The sequence below is a fragment of the Cnephaeus nilssonii genome (genome assembly GCF_951640355.1).
Source record: "Cnephaeus nilssonii genome assembly, chromosome: 3".
Taxonomy (NCBI): domain Eukaryota; kingdom Metazoa; phylum Chordata; class Mammalia; order Chiroptera; family Vespertilionidae; genus Cnephaeus; species Cnephaeus nilssonii.
Window position 1 is genome coordinate 89,981,826 of NC_137074.1, and position 14,916 is coordinate 89,996,741.

The 14,916-nt window shown below is 37.0% G+C and overlaps 1 protein-coding gene across 1 annotated transcript in view; it reads left to right on the forward strand.

Moving 5' to 3' along the window:
- LOC307096761 (neurofilament light polypeptide-like) overlaps positions 1-10,836 on the forward strand; it is a gene marked incomplete at both ends in the record, with an annotated part of 33,484 nt that extends 22,648 nt beyond the window's left edge. The window contains 3 exon segments of the mRNA XM_079766341.1: positions 9,749-9,782; positions 9,785-10,548; positions 10,552-10,836. Of these exon segments, the coding sequence (XP_079622467.1) occupies positions 9,749-9,782; positions 9,785-10,548; positions 10,552-10,836 (1,083 nt within the window).
- Positions 10,837-14,916: the final 4,080 nt, after the last annotated feature.

The window sequence follows — 14,916 nt, forward strand, 5'->3', positions numbered from 1 at the left end:
GGCACAGTTTCTAGTTCCTAGAATTAGGACATTACTGCTAGGGTATGACTTTGTGTCCAAGGCCCCAAAACTTGTTTTTGTCAGTGCCCAGTATTGACTGAGTCTAGTCCCTAGAATGAAGAAGGCACCAAACTGAATTTTGTTCATTTGTCATAAAAGTAAACCTGCCACACAGCTAAAGTATTAATGTTAGGATTATTCCAAATAGTACTCTCTGAGTTTTAAAACTAACTGGGAACTCTATTTCTAACAAATTTGTAGTGATTTACCATGAAAATGTATTATCGCTATTATCAGAAACTATAAAATGCCATGTGGTGGCCTATTTTTTCCCAGAGTTGAGGATCTATGTTGAAAAAATCCCAAACATTATATAAATGTTTTTTGAATATGCATTTATAATGAAGGGAGATAGAGAAACTGAGCATTTAATGACTTTATATTTATGTAACCTATTAATTTCAACAATTATAAGATCAAGAAATTGTCTAAAGTTTTTTATAAAACTCCCCCAACATATACTATAGAAAAAGCTTTCTGAACAGAGTTTATATTCTCTTCTACTTATTCCCTACATGCATATGAGCCTGGCCTCAGTAACTCTTTGTGTGATTTTATTTTAGTTGTTGGTTTTTGGTCTGTTCTGATTATAAACTATATAACTACACATTATTAAACCATTATTTCCTTAGATTTATTAATTAAGCTTTAATTAGGATTTAGAGCTTTCTATCTACTTCAGTTATATCACATATTAGCTACTTATACTTACATTTTTAATTCTTAATGGGAAATATTGCCTTATTTGTAGGTGGTTGTGGGTGTGCTGAGAGCAAATTATTGTTAGCTTTAAGTACCGGTAGCATTACAGGTGAGTAGAATAGTTACTCTTTATTACTCTACATATTAAATATCAACTAAAGGAGTATCAGTTTGTGATCATTATTCTTTTGATTTCTAGCCCCTCAAAATAATATATACTGAGTTTATAGTAAATAAAGATTCCTATTTAAGTTGTTTTCATTTATATTTTTTAAAGCCATGTCACTGTAATGATTACTGTTTTTATATACAAAGGGGATTTTCTTAGAGCTATACAAGTGTGTGTGTTTTTTCTATGAAAATATTCCTGGATATTCACTCTTGAATCTAATTTGTTTTTTGTTTTACGATTTTTATTTATCTGTAAATTTTGAGATATGGTTTTCTTATATTCAACATGCCATTGTTAAAATGAGTACAGAAGTAAGTTCTCTAATTATCCTATATAATAAAAGTCTAATATGCAAATTGACCGAACAGCGGAACAACTGGCAGAACGACCAGTGGAACAATCAGTTGCTATGATGTGCACTGACCACCAAGGGGCAGACGCTCAATTCAGGAGCTGTCCCCAGCCCGCAGGCCCCAGACCAGCCAAGGCGAGTGCCAGTAGGGGCCCCTTGATTGCCCTGCTGGTTGCCCCGCAGATGGAGGGAACCAGTGGCGGTGGTGAGGGGTGGGGCCAGAGAGCAGGTAGCACCAGGCAGCCAAGGCAGGTGCCAGTGGGGGCCCCCTGATTGCACCACCAGTCACCCTGCAGATCGGCCCTGATCGCCAGCCAGGCCTAGGGACCCTACCTGTGCACAAATTTCGTGCACCGGGCCTCTAGTATATTATCTCAGTCATTGCACACAATGCCAAAAATAAAAGTGAAATTATCTAGAAAATGTCTATGTGCTAGCCTCTTTTCTGATGTAGAGTGAATTTTTGTGACAATCATAGGAGGCTCATGAAACTTTTGAGAAATTTATACTAGCAGAAACACTGCCAGCTTGGAATGAAAGGGACAGAGAGAGTAAGAAATGAATGAAGACTGGTGAGTCTCCCACCTAAAATTTCTACTTGCAGGAAACAATTGATAACACTCATGGCAAGTAAGTGTTACCTTTCATGAAAAAGTAAAAATGACTGAGTGGGCAGAGCTCTGGATTAAGCATCAATCAAGCCACAGAAGATTATTCTCAGACCTAGGAAACAAATAGAGTGGGCTCAGCTGGATTACAAAACTGCTTGCAACACATGACTATTTTGCCTTCTATTTCTCCCTTTTTGAACGAACAAGAATATTTACAACTGTTATCCTCTGTCTGTCCCATGATTGCATTTTGAGATATGTCCACAGATGAAGAAATATTTTGTTACTGAATGGATTATATTCAGAGCTTTACTCAACTGAATTTAGATGATTTAGGTAATGAGATTTGCGATTTTCAACCTGATGAAATTTAAATATTTTTAGACATTGAGTTGATGCCGGAAGGGGTTGAGACTTTGGGCATATTGGGGTAGCATGAGTACATTTTGCATGTGAGACAGACAATAATCTCTGGGCACCAGTGGGCAGACTGTGGTAGGCATAATAATGGCCCTTAAATATGTCCATCCACTAATCTATACATTCTGTCAATATGTTCATTTTCATGGATAAAGGGACTATGCAAATGTGATCAAGGTTAAGGAGCTTGAGATGGGGTGATTATGCTGGATTATTCAGGTAGACACATTTTAATTACAAGAATCCTTAAAAATTGAAGAGGAGCAAATAAGGGTAAATCATAGAGATTCAGTGTGATAAATTCTTAACACACCATCGCTGGTGTTGAATATGGAGGAATGGGTACACAAATCAAGGGATGTGGAAACCTCTAGCAGCTGAGAATAACCTGTAATACATAGCCATCAAGAAAACTGGGAAAACAGTTCTGACAATTGCCAGCAAACAAAATGAGTAGGGAATACAACCTCCTTTATAATCTTCAGAAAGGAATGTATTCTGCCAACACTTTTTGTTTTCATTTTTAAATATATGTTTTATTGTTGATAGTATTACACATATCTCCCATTTCCCCCTTCCCCCTTCTCTTCCCAGCCCCTATCCATTCCCCGCCCCCCAGGTCTTCACTACCCTATTGCCCATGTCCATGGCCTATGCATATAAGTACATAAGTTCTTTGGTTTATCTCTTCTCGCCCCGCCCCCACCCCCCAAACCGCATATCCAGGTATGTCAGTTTGTTCCATGCCACCCAGCTTTGAGTCTTATTTTGTTGGTCAATTTATTGTGTTCATTAGATTCCACAAGTAAGTGAGATCATGTGATATTTGTCTTTCTCAGTTTGGCTTATTTCACTTAGCATAATATTTTTCAGGTCCATCCATGGTGTTCCAAAGGGTAAGAGATCCCCGTGTTTTTTTAGAGCTGCATAATATTCCATAGTGTAAATGTCCCATAGCTTTTTTATCCATTGATTTACTGATGGGCACTTGGGCTGTTTCCAAATCTTAGCTATTGTAAATAACGCTGCTATGAACATAGGGGTGCATATATTCTTTCTGATTTTTTTGGGGGGGAGGTGTTTGAGGGTGGTTAGGATATATTCCCAAAAGTGGGATTGCTGGGTCAAATAAAAGTTCCATTTATAATTTTTTGAGGAAAATTCATACTGTTTTCCATAGTGCCTGCACCAGTCTGCATTCCCACCAGCAGTGAACTAGGGTTTCCTTTTCTCCACATTCTTGCCAGCATTTGTTGTTGGTTAATTTTTGATGACAGCCATTCTGACAGGTATAAGGAAATATCTCATTGTGTTTTTAATTTGCATTACACTGAAGATTAATGACTTTGAGCATTTTTTCATATATCTCTTGGCCATTTGTATGTCCTCTTTGGAGAAATTTCTATTCAGGTCTTCTACCCATTTTTTAATTGGATTTTTTCCTTCTTTTTGTTGAATTGTATGAACACTTTATATATTTTGGATATTAACCCCTTATCAGATGTATCAATTGCAAATATGTTTTCCTATTAGTAGGTTCCCTTTTCAATTTGTTGATGGTTTCTTTTGCTGTGCAGAGGTGTTTTTTTTTTATTTTGATGTAGTCCCATTTGTTTATTTTCTACTTAGTTTCTTTTGCCCTAGGAGATGTATTCATAAACATTGCTACATGAGATGTCTGAGATTTTACTATGTTCTTCTCTAAGATTTTTATAGTTTCATCCCCTACATTTAAGTCTTTTATCCATCTTGAGTTTACTCTTGTATATGGTGTAAGTTGGTGGCCTAGTTTCAACTTTTTACATGTGTCTGTCCACTTTTCCTAAACACCATTTGTTGAAGAGACTATCTTGACTCCACTGTATGTTCAAACCTCCTTTCTCAATAACTAATTGGCCATAATCGTGTGGGTCAATTTCTGGGGTTTCTATTCTGATCTGATGGTCTATATGCCTGTTCCTGTGCAAGTACCAGTCTGTTTGGTTCTAATGGCTTTGCAGTATAGTTTTATATCAGGTATTGTAACCCCTCCCACCTCATTCTCAAGATGGCTACAGCTATTAGGGTTTTTTAATGATCCCACATAAATTTTTGGAGTATTTGTTCTAGCTCTGTGAAGTATCCAATTGGTATTTTAGTAAGGATTGCATTGAATCTGTAGATTGTTTTGGGTATTATAAATATTTTAATGATGTTAATTCCTCCAATCCATGAACATGGTATATGCTTCCATTTGTTTGTGTCTTTCTCTATTTCTTTTTTCAATGTCTATAGTTTTCTAAGTACAGATCTTTTATCTCCTTGGTTAAGTTTATTTCTAGATATCTTATTTTTGTTGTTTTTGCAATGGTAAATGGATTTCTTTTTTTAGTTTCTTTTTCTGAGAGTTTATTATTGGTATATGAAAATGCCATCAATTTGTGGATATTGATTTTGTATCCTACTACCTTGCTGAATTCATTTGTTAAATTGAGTAGTTTCTTGGTGGAGTCTTTAAAGTTTTCTATTTAAAATATCAGACCATCTACAAATAATGATACTTTTACTTCCTCCTTTCCAATTTGGATGCCTTTTTTTTCTTATTGTCTGATTGCTGTGGCTAGGACTTCAAGTACTATGTTGTATAAGAGTGGTGAAAGAGGACATCCTTGTCTTGTTCCTGTTCTTAAGTGAAATGCTTTTAGGTCTTGCCTATGAGTATTATGCTGGCTGTAAGTTTGCCATATATGGCCTTTATTATGTTGAGGTATGTTCCCTCTATTCCCACTGCTGAGAGTTTTTATCAAAAAAAGGTGTTGGATTTTGTCAAATGCTTTTTCTGTATCAATTGATATGATCATGTGGTTTTTATCTTTCAATTTGTTTACGTGATGTATTACATTTATTGATTTGCAAATATGGTATCACCCATGCATCCCTGGAATAAATACCACTTGGTTATGGTATATGATCTTTCAATATATTGCTGGATCTGATCTGCTAATATTTTGTTGAGGATTTTAGCACCTGTGTTCATCAGGGATATGGGCCTGTAATTCTCTATCTTTGTAGTGTCTTTATCTGGTTTTGGAATTAGGATAATCCCGGTTTTGTGAAAAGAGTTTGGAAGTATTGCATCTCTTAGATTTTTTAAAATAGTTTGAGGAGGATGGTGTTAGTTCTTCTTTGAATGTTTGGTAAAATTCACCTGTAATTCCGTCCAGTGCAGGACTTTTATTTGCTGGAAAATTTTAAATTACTGCTTCAATTCCAACAGTTGTTATTGGCCTACTCGGGTTTTCTGATTCTTCCTGATTGAGTTTTGGAAGATTGTATGTTTCTAGGAATGTGTCCATTTCATTCAGGTTGTCTAGTTTGTTGGCATATAGTTGTTCATAGTATTTGCTTATAATCCTTTGTATTTCTGTGGTTTCCATTGTTATATTGCCTCTTTCATTTCTAATTTTATTTATTTGGGTCCTCTCTCTTTGTTTCTTGATGAGTCTTGCTAGGGGTTCATCAACCTTGTTTATCTTTTAAAAGAAGCAGCATCTGGAATTATTTATCTTTTGTACTTTTTTTTTTTTTGGTCTCTATGTAATTTATTTCCACTCTGATCTTTATTATTTCCTTTCTTCTACTTCCTCTGGGCTTTTCTTGCTGTTCTCTTTCTAATTTTTAAGCTGCAGGGTTAGATAGATTGTTAGTCCTTTTTCTTATTTCTTGAGGTAGACCTGTAGTGCTATGAAATTCTCTCTCAGGACTGCTTTCACTGTATCGCATCGGTTTTGTTCATTTTCATTTGTTTCCAGAACGTTTTTAATTTATTTCTTGATCTTATTAGTAATCCACTCATTGTTTGATAACATGGTATTTAGCCTCCATGAGTTTGAAGTTTTGGAGTGTTTTTACTGTAGTTTATTTCTTCTTTCATTCCATTATGATCTGAGAAGATGCTTGATATGATTTCAATCTTTTTGAACTTGTAGAGACTTGTTTTATGTCCTAACACATCATCTATCTTTGAGAATGTTATATGGGCACTTAAGAAGAATGTATATTCTGTTGCTTTGAGGTGAAATGTTCTGTAAATATTAGTTGGATCCATTTGATCCAGTGTGTCATTTAAGTCCTCTGTTTCCTTGTTAATTTTTTATCTGGAAGATCTACTAGTATCCAGTGATGTCAGTGGGGTGTTAAATTCACTACTATGACTGTATTGCTGTTAATCTCTCCATTAAAGTCCATCAAGGTTTTTTTAATGTACTTGGTTGCTCCTATATTGGGTGCATATATGTTTACAAGGGTTATATTTTCTTATTGAATCATTCCCTTTAGGATTACGAAGTGGCCTTCTTTGTCTCTTGTTATGGCCTTTGTTTTGAAATCTATTTTGTCTGTTCTGAGCATTTCAACTCCAGCTTTTTGTTTCTTTCCATTTGTATGGAATATATTTTTCCATCCCTTCACTCTCAGTCTGTGTATATCTTTTGTTCTGAGGTTGGTCTCTTGTAGACAGCATATATATGGGGCATGTTTTTTTGTTTGTTTTGTTTTGTTTTTTATCCATTCACCCTATGCCACTTGACTGGAGTGTTTAACCCTTTGTAAGCCATAAGCATCTATAGACACAAGAGGTGGACCTTCCCCACATGTCACATGCATCTATACCTGAAAAAAATAAATAGCAATATTACACTTGGTGATTTCTAGTTACAAGTAATCCAGCAATGGAATAAAAAACATGAATTAGCATGGCCTGAGAAAAAAAAATGTTATGCCACTGACTTGCCATCCTGATTATAAAAATTACATTTTTAATTAATATTCATTGCAAATTGATTTTTTTTAATTAAATTCAAAATATTGTGGCATGTGGGGATGGTTTCTGTTTTGGATGTGTGGCTATTAACTGGTTAATCCATTTACATTTAAGGTTATTATTGACAGGTATTTATTTATTGGCATTTTATTTTCTTTATGCCTATGATCCTCTCTCCTTTTCTTCTTCTTCTTCAAGCAATTCCTTTAATATTTCTTACATTGCTGGTTTGGTGGTAATGTACTCCTTTAACCTTTTTTTGTCTGGAAAGTTTTTTATTTCACCTTCAATTTTAAATGACAGCCTTGCTAGATACAGTGCTCTTGGATTTAGGTCCTTGCTGTTTATTACTTTGAGTACTTCATGACATTCCCTTCTGGCCTGAAGTGTTTCTCTTGAGAAGTCATTTGACATTCTAATGGATCTCCTTTGTATGTAATTTTCTATCTCTTGCTGCCTTTAAGATTCTCTTTGTCTTTAACATTTGCCATTTTAATTATGTGTCTAGGTGTGTTTCTCTTTGTTTTCATCTTAATTGGGACTCTCTGTGACTCCTGAACTTGTGTGATATTTTCCTTCACCAGGTTAGGGAAGTTTTCTGTCATTATTTCTTTAAACAGTTCTCTGTTCCTTGCTAGTCCTCTTCCCCTTCTGGTATTCCTGTAATGTGGATATTGTTACATTTCATGTCCCAAAGCTCCCTTAAGCTATTTTCTTTCTTTTTAATTCTTTTTTTTTTTCTATTTGCTGCTCTAATTGGGCATTTATTTCTATCTTGTCTTCCAAATCGCTGATTCAGTCCTCTGCTTCATCCAATCTACTTTTAATTCCTTCCAGAGTGTTCTTCATGTCAGATATATCATTCTTCATTTCTGTCTGGTTCTTGTTAATGGCACCTATTTCCCTTTTTGTAATCTGCACTAATTTTCTTAAACATCTTTATAACCATTGCTTTGAACTCTATGTCTGATAGGTGGCTTGCCTCCATCTCATTTAGTTATTTTTCTGGATATTCCTTCTTTTCTCTCATTTGGGGTTTGTTTCTCCCCATTTTAGCTATCTCCTTGCATTTGCTTCTATATATTAGATAGAACTGCTATGCCTCCCAGTCTTTGTGTGATGGCTTTATGCAGAAAGTGTCTAGATGGGTCCAGTAGTGTAGTATCTTTGTTCACCTCAGCTGGATGGTCTAGGAATGCTTCTTGTGTGCATTATTTGGGCTCTCCTGTTGTAATTGGGACTTGATTGTTGATGTCCCATGTGTGGGAAGGATCTCCCTCCAACTTGCTGCAAATGAGGTTCACCCAAAGTCATTGTGCCAGCTGTCCAGTGGTTAGGGACTCCTTAGCCTAGAAGCTGTGTCTGCCTTGAATCTCACATCTTGATTGACCCTGTTTTGAGCTGTACTTTCTTCCCTCATGGAGCTGGTCTCTCAGGTTTCAGCTTCATATCTTGATTTTAAAACGTTCAAGTTGCTGTGTGAAATACGAGTGTGGGGGGGGGGGGGGGTTGACTAGATCTGCCTTCTGAGACTTGTTGATTTAGTTCAAAGTCAAGATGGAGATTCAGTGACATGACATTGACATGCCTCCTGCATATGTCCAAAGGTATGATGAATAATTTGGGTCTCAGTTTGCCACTGTTCACCCTTTATACACTTTCTGAACAGGTTGGCTGGTACAGTTATTTTTGAAGACTTGAATGTCAGGTGGATAATGGTAGTGCAAAAGTTTACTTAAAGCCAATCCTCTTGAAATTAACCACTTTCCTGTGGACCATTTCTCATAAAATATAGGATTACTAGTTTATATAATAACTCAGGAATAGCCAATCAAAAGACATGCAGAGAGCAAGGTATATGGGATGGGTCATAGGACTTTCATGCCCTCTGCATGGGTGCCAGTCCCAGCAACTCCACCTGTTCACCAACCTGAAGCTCTCTCTGCCAATACTTTGGGTTCAATGTTGTGAGATTTGTATCAGTCTCTTGAACTAGAGAATCCTATCTAATAAAAGGGTAATATGCAAATTAACCATCACTCTGACACAAAATGGCGGTGCCCATAGCCAGAAGATGGCGGCGCCCAGTCCCCTCAGGCCTGCTGGAGTCCCCAGTACTTTCAGCCCAAACTGATTACTATGGCAAGTGGACAGAGAAGGTTTTCAGCAAGTGTGAGAAGCAAGCCTTGGCGGGATCGAGGGAGAGCCAGTGGGCTCAGGGCCTCTGCCACTGGGGAGGCCACCCTTGGAGTTCAGTTCTGACACTGCAGGGACCCACTCCAGTGCAGGCTGGGGAGGAAGCTTTGCTGCCACGCGCCCAGCACCAGGTCCCTGGTTAAGGAAGCGAGTCCAAGTCACAGCCATGAGGCCTGGCTGGACTGTCTCACCCCAGACCATCCATCGTGGCTGACCTCTGGCTGGGCCGGCCAGTGCTTCTGCGATCACTGTCTGCCCCCAGGCCACCTGTGGACACCAGTGGAGTGGGCCTGGGTTTAACATTTTAATGAAAATGGGATGCCTGTGCCCCGCCCCACCGCACCCATCCCTGGCGAGGAGAGGGCAGTAGGATTGGGCCTCGGGACCCCATTAGGAGGCACTGGGGCTTGGAAGGGGCTGGGAGCAACCTGTAGGCACGCTACGAGGAAGAGGTGCTGAACCGCCAGGACCTGAGGGCTGGCTGCTGGAGGCGTGCAAAGGTGCAGATGAGGTGGCTCTCATCAGCGCTGAGCTCGAAAAATGTATCGACAGTGTGAAGGACAAAATCGCCATTCTGAAGAAGGTGCACGAAGAGAAGACCACTGAGCTGCAGATTCAGATACAGTATGCTCAGATCTCCGTGGAGATGGACATGTTCTCCAAGTCTGACCTCTCCGCCACACTCAAGGACATCCGTGCCCAGTACAAGAAGCTGGCTGCCAAGAACATGCAGAATGCCGAAGAATGGTACAAGAGCCACTTCATCGTGCTGACCGAGATTGCTGCCAAGGACACCTATGCGGTGCGCGCCGCCAAGGACAAGGTGTCCAAGAGCCACTGCCTGCTCAAGGCCAAGACCCTGGAGATCGAAGCAAGCCAGGGCATGAAGGAAGTGCTGGAAAAGCAGCTGCAAGAGCTGGAAAATAAGCAGAACGTCGACATTAGTGCTATGCAGGACACAATCAACAAATTAGAAAATGTGTTGAAAACTACAAAGAGTGAAATGGCAGGATATTTAAAAGAATACCAGGACCTCCTCAATGTGAAGATGGCTTTGGACATTGACATTGCAGCTTACAGGAAACTCTTGGAAGGTGAGGAGACCCGGCTCAGTATCACCAGCGTGGGAAGCATAGCCAGCAGCTACTCCCAGAGTTCCCAGGTCTTTGGCCGATCTGCCTACGGTGGTTTACAGACCAGCTCCTACTTGATGTCTGCTCACTCCTTCCCTTCTTAATACACCAGCCACATCCAGGAGGAACAGATCGAGGTAGAGAAGACCATTGAGGCTGCAAAAGCCAAGGAAGCTAAGGATGAACCCCCCTCTGAAGGAGAAGCTGGAGAGGAGGAAAAGGAGAAGGAAGAGGAAGGAGAGAAAGAGGAAGAAGGTGCCAAGGAAGAATTTGAGGACACAAAGGAGGAAGAAGGAGGTGAAGGTGAAGGAGAAGATGCCCAAGAAGCTGAGGACGAGAAGAAAGATGAAGGTGCTGGGGAGGAGCAAGCCACCAAGAAGAAAGATTGAGACCCCTTTCCTTAATTATTTCAGGAATAATCCTCCTGAAACAAGGTCAACCCCCTCACCAACCAAGCAGTTGAGTTCCCGATACTATATGAATTCAGCAGTCAATATATGTAACATTCTGAGGTGACTCAGGCTGGACATTAAATGTTGTGCTCTGACTTTTCTCCTTATGCAGAGTATCTGTTTCCTTGCAGAGTGGCTTCCTGGCTTGCTGCCAGCCTGTGCATGATCCATGCGTATGAGTTCAGGATCTATGGCAATGTGAATAATTCAGATGTTTACAATAAAAACACATGAATACATGAATTCACTAATGTTAATGTTAAACTTCATGGAAAAAATAGTCCTTTGAAACTTTGGTGGTTAGAAATTAAAGACCTCAAATCATGTGCAATAAACAGTAAATAAAGTTACATTGAATTACAAAAAACAAAACAAAAACAAAACATTAGGGGCCAGGAAATGTTCAAAGAACTGGGGAACCATTCCCAAATCAGGAAAGGAAGTCACAGGGTGTATGTTATTGCTAAGAATACAGTATTTCCTACTACTTACAACATATACAATATAATGTATTAGATGCTTTTCTATCACATGAAGTACATATTCTCATAGAGTAATACTGGTAGATATGTTATAGTTATGGCGGTATGTCATATCCTATCTATACTAATACAAGGATAATATTCTAATTAGACCATGAGACCTTATGGACATCCTTCCGGACAAAGCCATGGTGGCAGGGCCGAGGAAGAGGCAGTTAGGGGCGATCAGGCCAGGAGGGGAGAGCAGTTGGGGACAAACAGGCTGGCAGGCAGAGTGGTTAGGGGCGATCAAGCAGGCAGGCAGGTAGGTGAGGGGCTAGGATCCAGCAGTCCTGGATTGTGAGGGGTTTGTCTGACTGCCACAGGGATCAGGCCTAAACCAGCAGTCGGACATTCCTCAAGGGGTCCCAGATTGGAGAGGTTGCAGGCTGGGCTGAGAGACACTCCCCACCCCGTGCATGAATTTTGTGCACCGGGCCACTAGTTGTAATATAATAAATATGCTGTTTTAAGTCACTAAATCTGTGGTAATTTATTATCTTAGCAATAAAAAAATAATACAGTATATCTTGCAAAATGTACATCACATTGAACCTACCATTCACTGATTTTTTAAATAGCTTTCCTCATTTCCTTATATTAACCCATATGATAATCCTGTCCAAATGAGTAATAAGTTTTCAAATCAATGTTTTGTGAAATGCACTTTATCCTCCTGGTGAAAATTAGAAGATTTGTTCATCTTCAGTTTTTGTTATCTCTTTTTCTTGACCTGGCAATTCTGGAAAAACTTCCAATAACAATTTAAAATTCTATACATACAATTAAATACATTGGATATACTCTGTTGAGAAAATGTAAATACACTTTAATTTATATTTATTTTACAATCTATTGACTTAATTTAAATTGGTTTCTATATACTAATACTGCTTCAAGTTTTGGTGTGTGTTTTTTTCTTCAGGGTGAATATTATTCTTAATCAGGAAACAAACAAAAAACCAGCAAAATGAGTTGTGTTATTCAATATACACCATTTTCCACTGTCAGCATCATTACATTTCTAATGAACAGTTAGTCTATTTCTTCCTTGATATTTTTCTTGTTCTAAATTTAATCAGTAATTTGATTTTTTTACTTGTGTCTTTTCTTATTTTATATTAGGTTGTAGACTTCTTTATAATATTATTAGATATGTCTTCATATTCTTCTTTTTATTTATGTAAAAATGTGGCTTTTTAAATTATATTTTTCAATTTTCCTTCAAAATGTCAGTTTAACTAGACAGGTCCTTTTGTGTTCATATTGGGTTCTTCCTATAATAGAATCATTCAAAAGTTTATAGTCTCAATTTTATATTTAGAACTCTCATTTTACTTGCTTTTCACTTTTGAAGACTCTACTTGGTCATTCTCGAATAGTAAATTTCTATTGCTCTTTTAGGGCTGTTTAAAACATAATACTGTATTCATGACAGTTGTATCATTCATTAAATGTCCTCTTTTATTAGAACATATTGATTATTTAAGTAAAATAAATTATATTAAGTTTAAGAAAATTGCTAGGCAAAATATTTATAGCAGAAATTTAGAAAACTATAAGTTATCCATCCTGCATGCTAGAATCTATAACGTTGCCATTTAATTTTTTATTTAAATTTACAAAGAGTTTTCAATGTTATCATAGCTTTTTCCCCAAATTCTTTATTGTTTAAAGTATTACATAAGTCTCCTTTTTTTCCCCATTGACCTCTCCCCACTGCTCCACTGCCCCGCCCCCCCAGCAGATGCCCTTGTTTATGTTTTTGTTTCTCCTAGTTCTAACGTAAAAACTGAAATACATTTTTGAGGACATGAAGTTATTTAAATGTTATTTACTGTTATGAATCTGTGAAAATTTTCAGAGCTGTTTCTTGGTTCACCTTGTTAGGTATCTCATGAAAATATAATGTTTGTTCTTATTGATGTTGGTGATATTCTTGATATTGCAAGAATTCAGCCACTTCTTGGAACATTCTCAAAAATTATTACAAAATTCTTTTTAAGTATTAATTTGTACAGCAATGCAGGGTGGAGGTCATGATTTATGTCAACTTTTCTAAGAAAAACTAAAACAAAAAATAAATAAAAATGCCTACCAAAATTTCAAGATCATCTAACAATTTTTTAACGTACAGTAATGTGACCATTAATGTAAAAAATATGTGATAGATTAGGAATATGACTATAGTTTTATTTTTCAACACAAATGTTATCAATGTAGTTATAACAGTAGATTACATGCATATAAATACATACATATATGATCTTTTTATTTTTTCAGTTACAGTTTACATACAATATTATATTAGTGTCAGATATGGAACACAGTTATTAGACATTTGTATACCTTAGAAAGTGATCACCCTGATAACTCTAGTACCCATCTGACACGATGCATAGTTAATATAATATTATTGACTATATTCCCTATGCTATACTTTACATCCTACAAATATATATTTAAATGTACATCTACATTTTTATACTATTATAAAGCTATTCTAGAATCATATTAGATTTCCATATCTCTGCCAATTCAGAAACATTGTTGAATATCCTGAATATGTTAATCCAGTGATATTAATATAGCTATTAATTGAAAATGCTCTCTAAATCTTAGTTGTTTCCTTTGTTTGCACTTATATGAAATGATTACCACATAGTCACTTCTGGTTACCTCTTGAAGAAAACCCATAGCTTACTTAATAAAGATAATAGTTATTTCTTTAAATAGAGTTGTGTGGTTTTTTTTTAAATTGGTTTATATCCAGAATAGTTCCTAAAAACATACTATATTTTGGATATTCCATGTTCTTTGTTTTCAAAGATATCTGTTGTTGTTTTTTTTTTTTCTAGAACAACTCATAAAATTATCTAATGCAGGGGAAATCCCTTTATTTCTTACAATGCTATGTATCTATTCATGAAACGCTGCATCTGTTAAGGAAAGCAAGTTTCTGTGCAGCCATTTACTTCTAGGTTCTGAAGAAATGTCTGCAGGCTGGTCAAAATGAGAGACAAATTTATGTCCCTGTGAGGATTGTGAGCTCTTCTATAGATTATAAATTTCAGGAGGTATTTGTATACATTATTATCTTTGTATTGTCAGGTCAAATAAAAATTTGGCACACTAAATACACATGTTGGTTAAATTAGCAGATTAATGATTTGTTTTGTTTCAACTGTCCTTTTTAGTGAGCCTTCTAAGATATTTGAATGTCCTTTGCAACCACCCCAAAAAAGACTTTTCCCTTCACAAAATTGATGAAGCACCTCTGACAATACAAATTTACTTCAAGTTCAAGTTGCAGATTAACCTCAAGATGCAAATTTGACTAAAATGATTTAATATGTAGACAAATGATATTGATTTAAGCATATTTACTTTTCATTTCATAGAAATCTAAAAACAGAAAGGAGGATAGGGTTTCAAACCCTCCCTGAGATAAATTGAAAGTTGGCCCTTTTTGTTTAAAAAATTCAGAATAGAGATA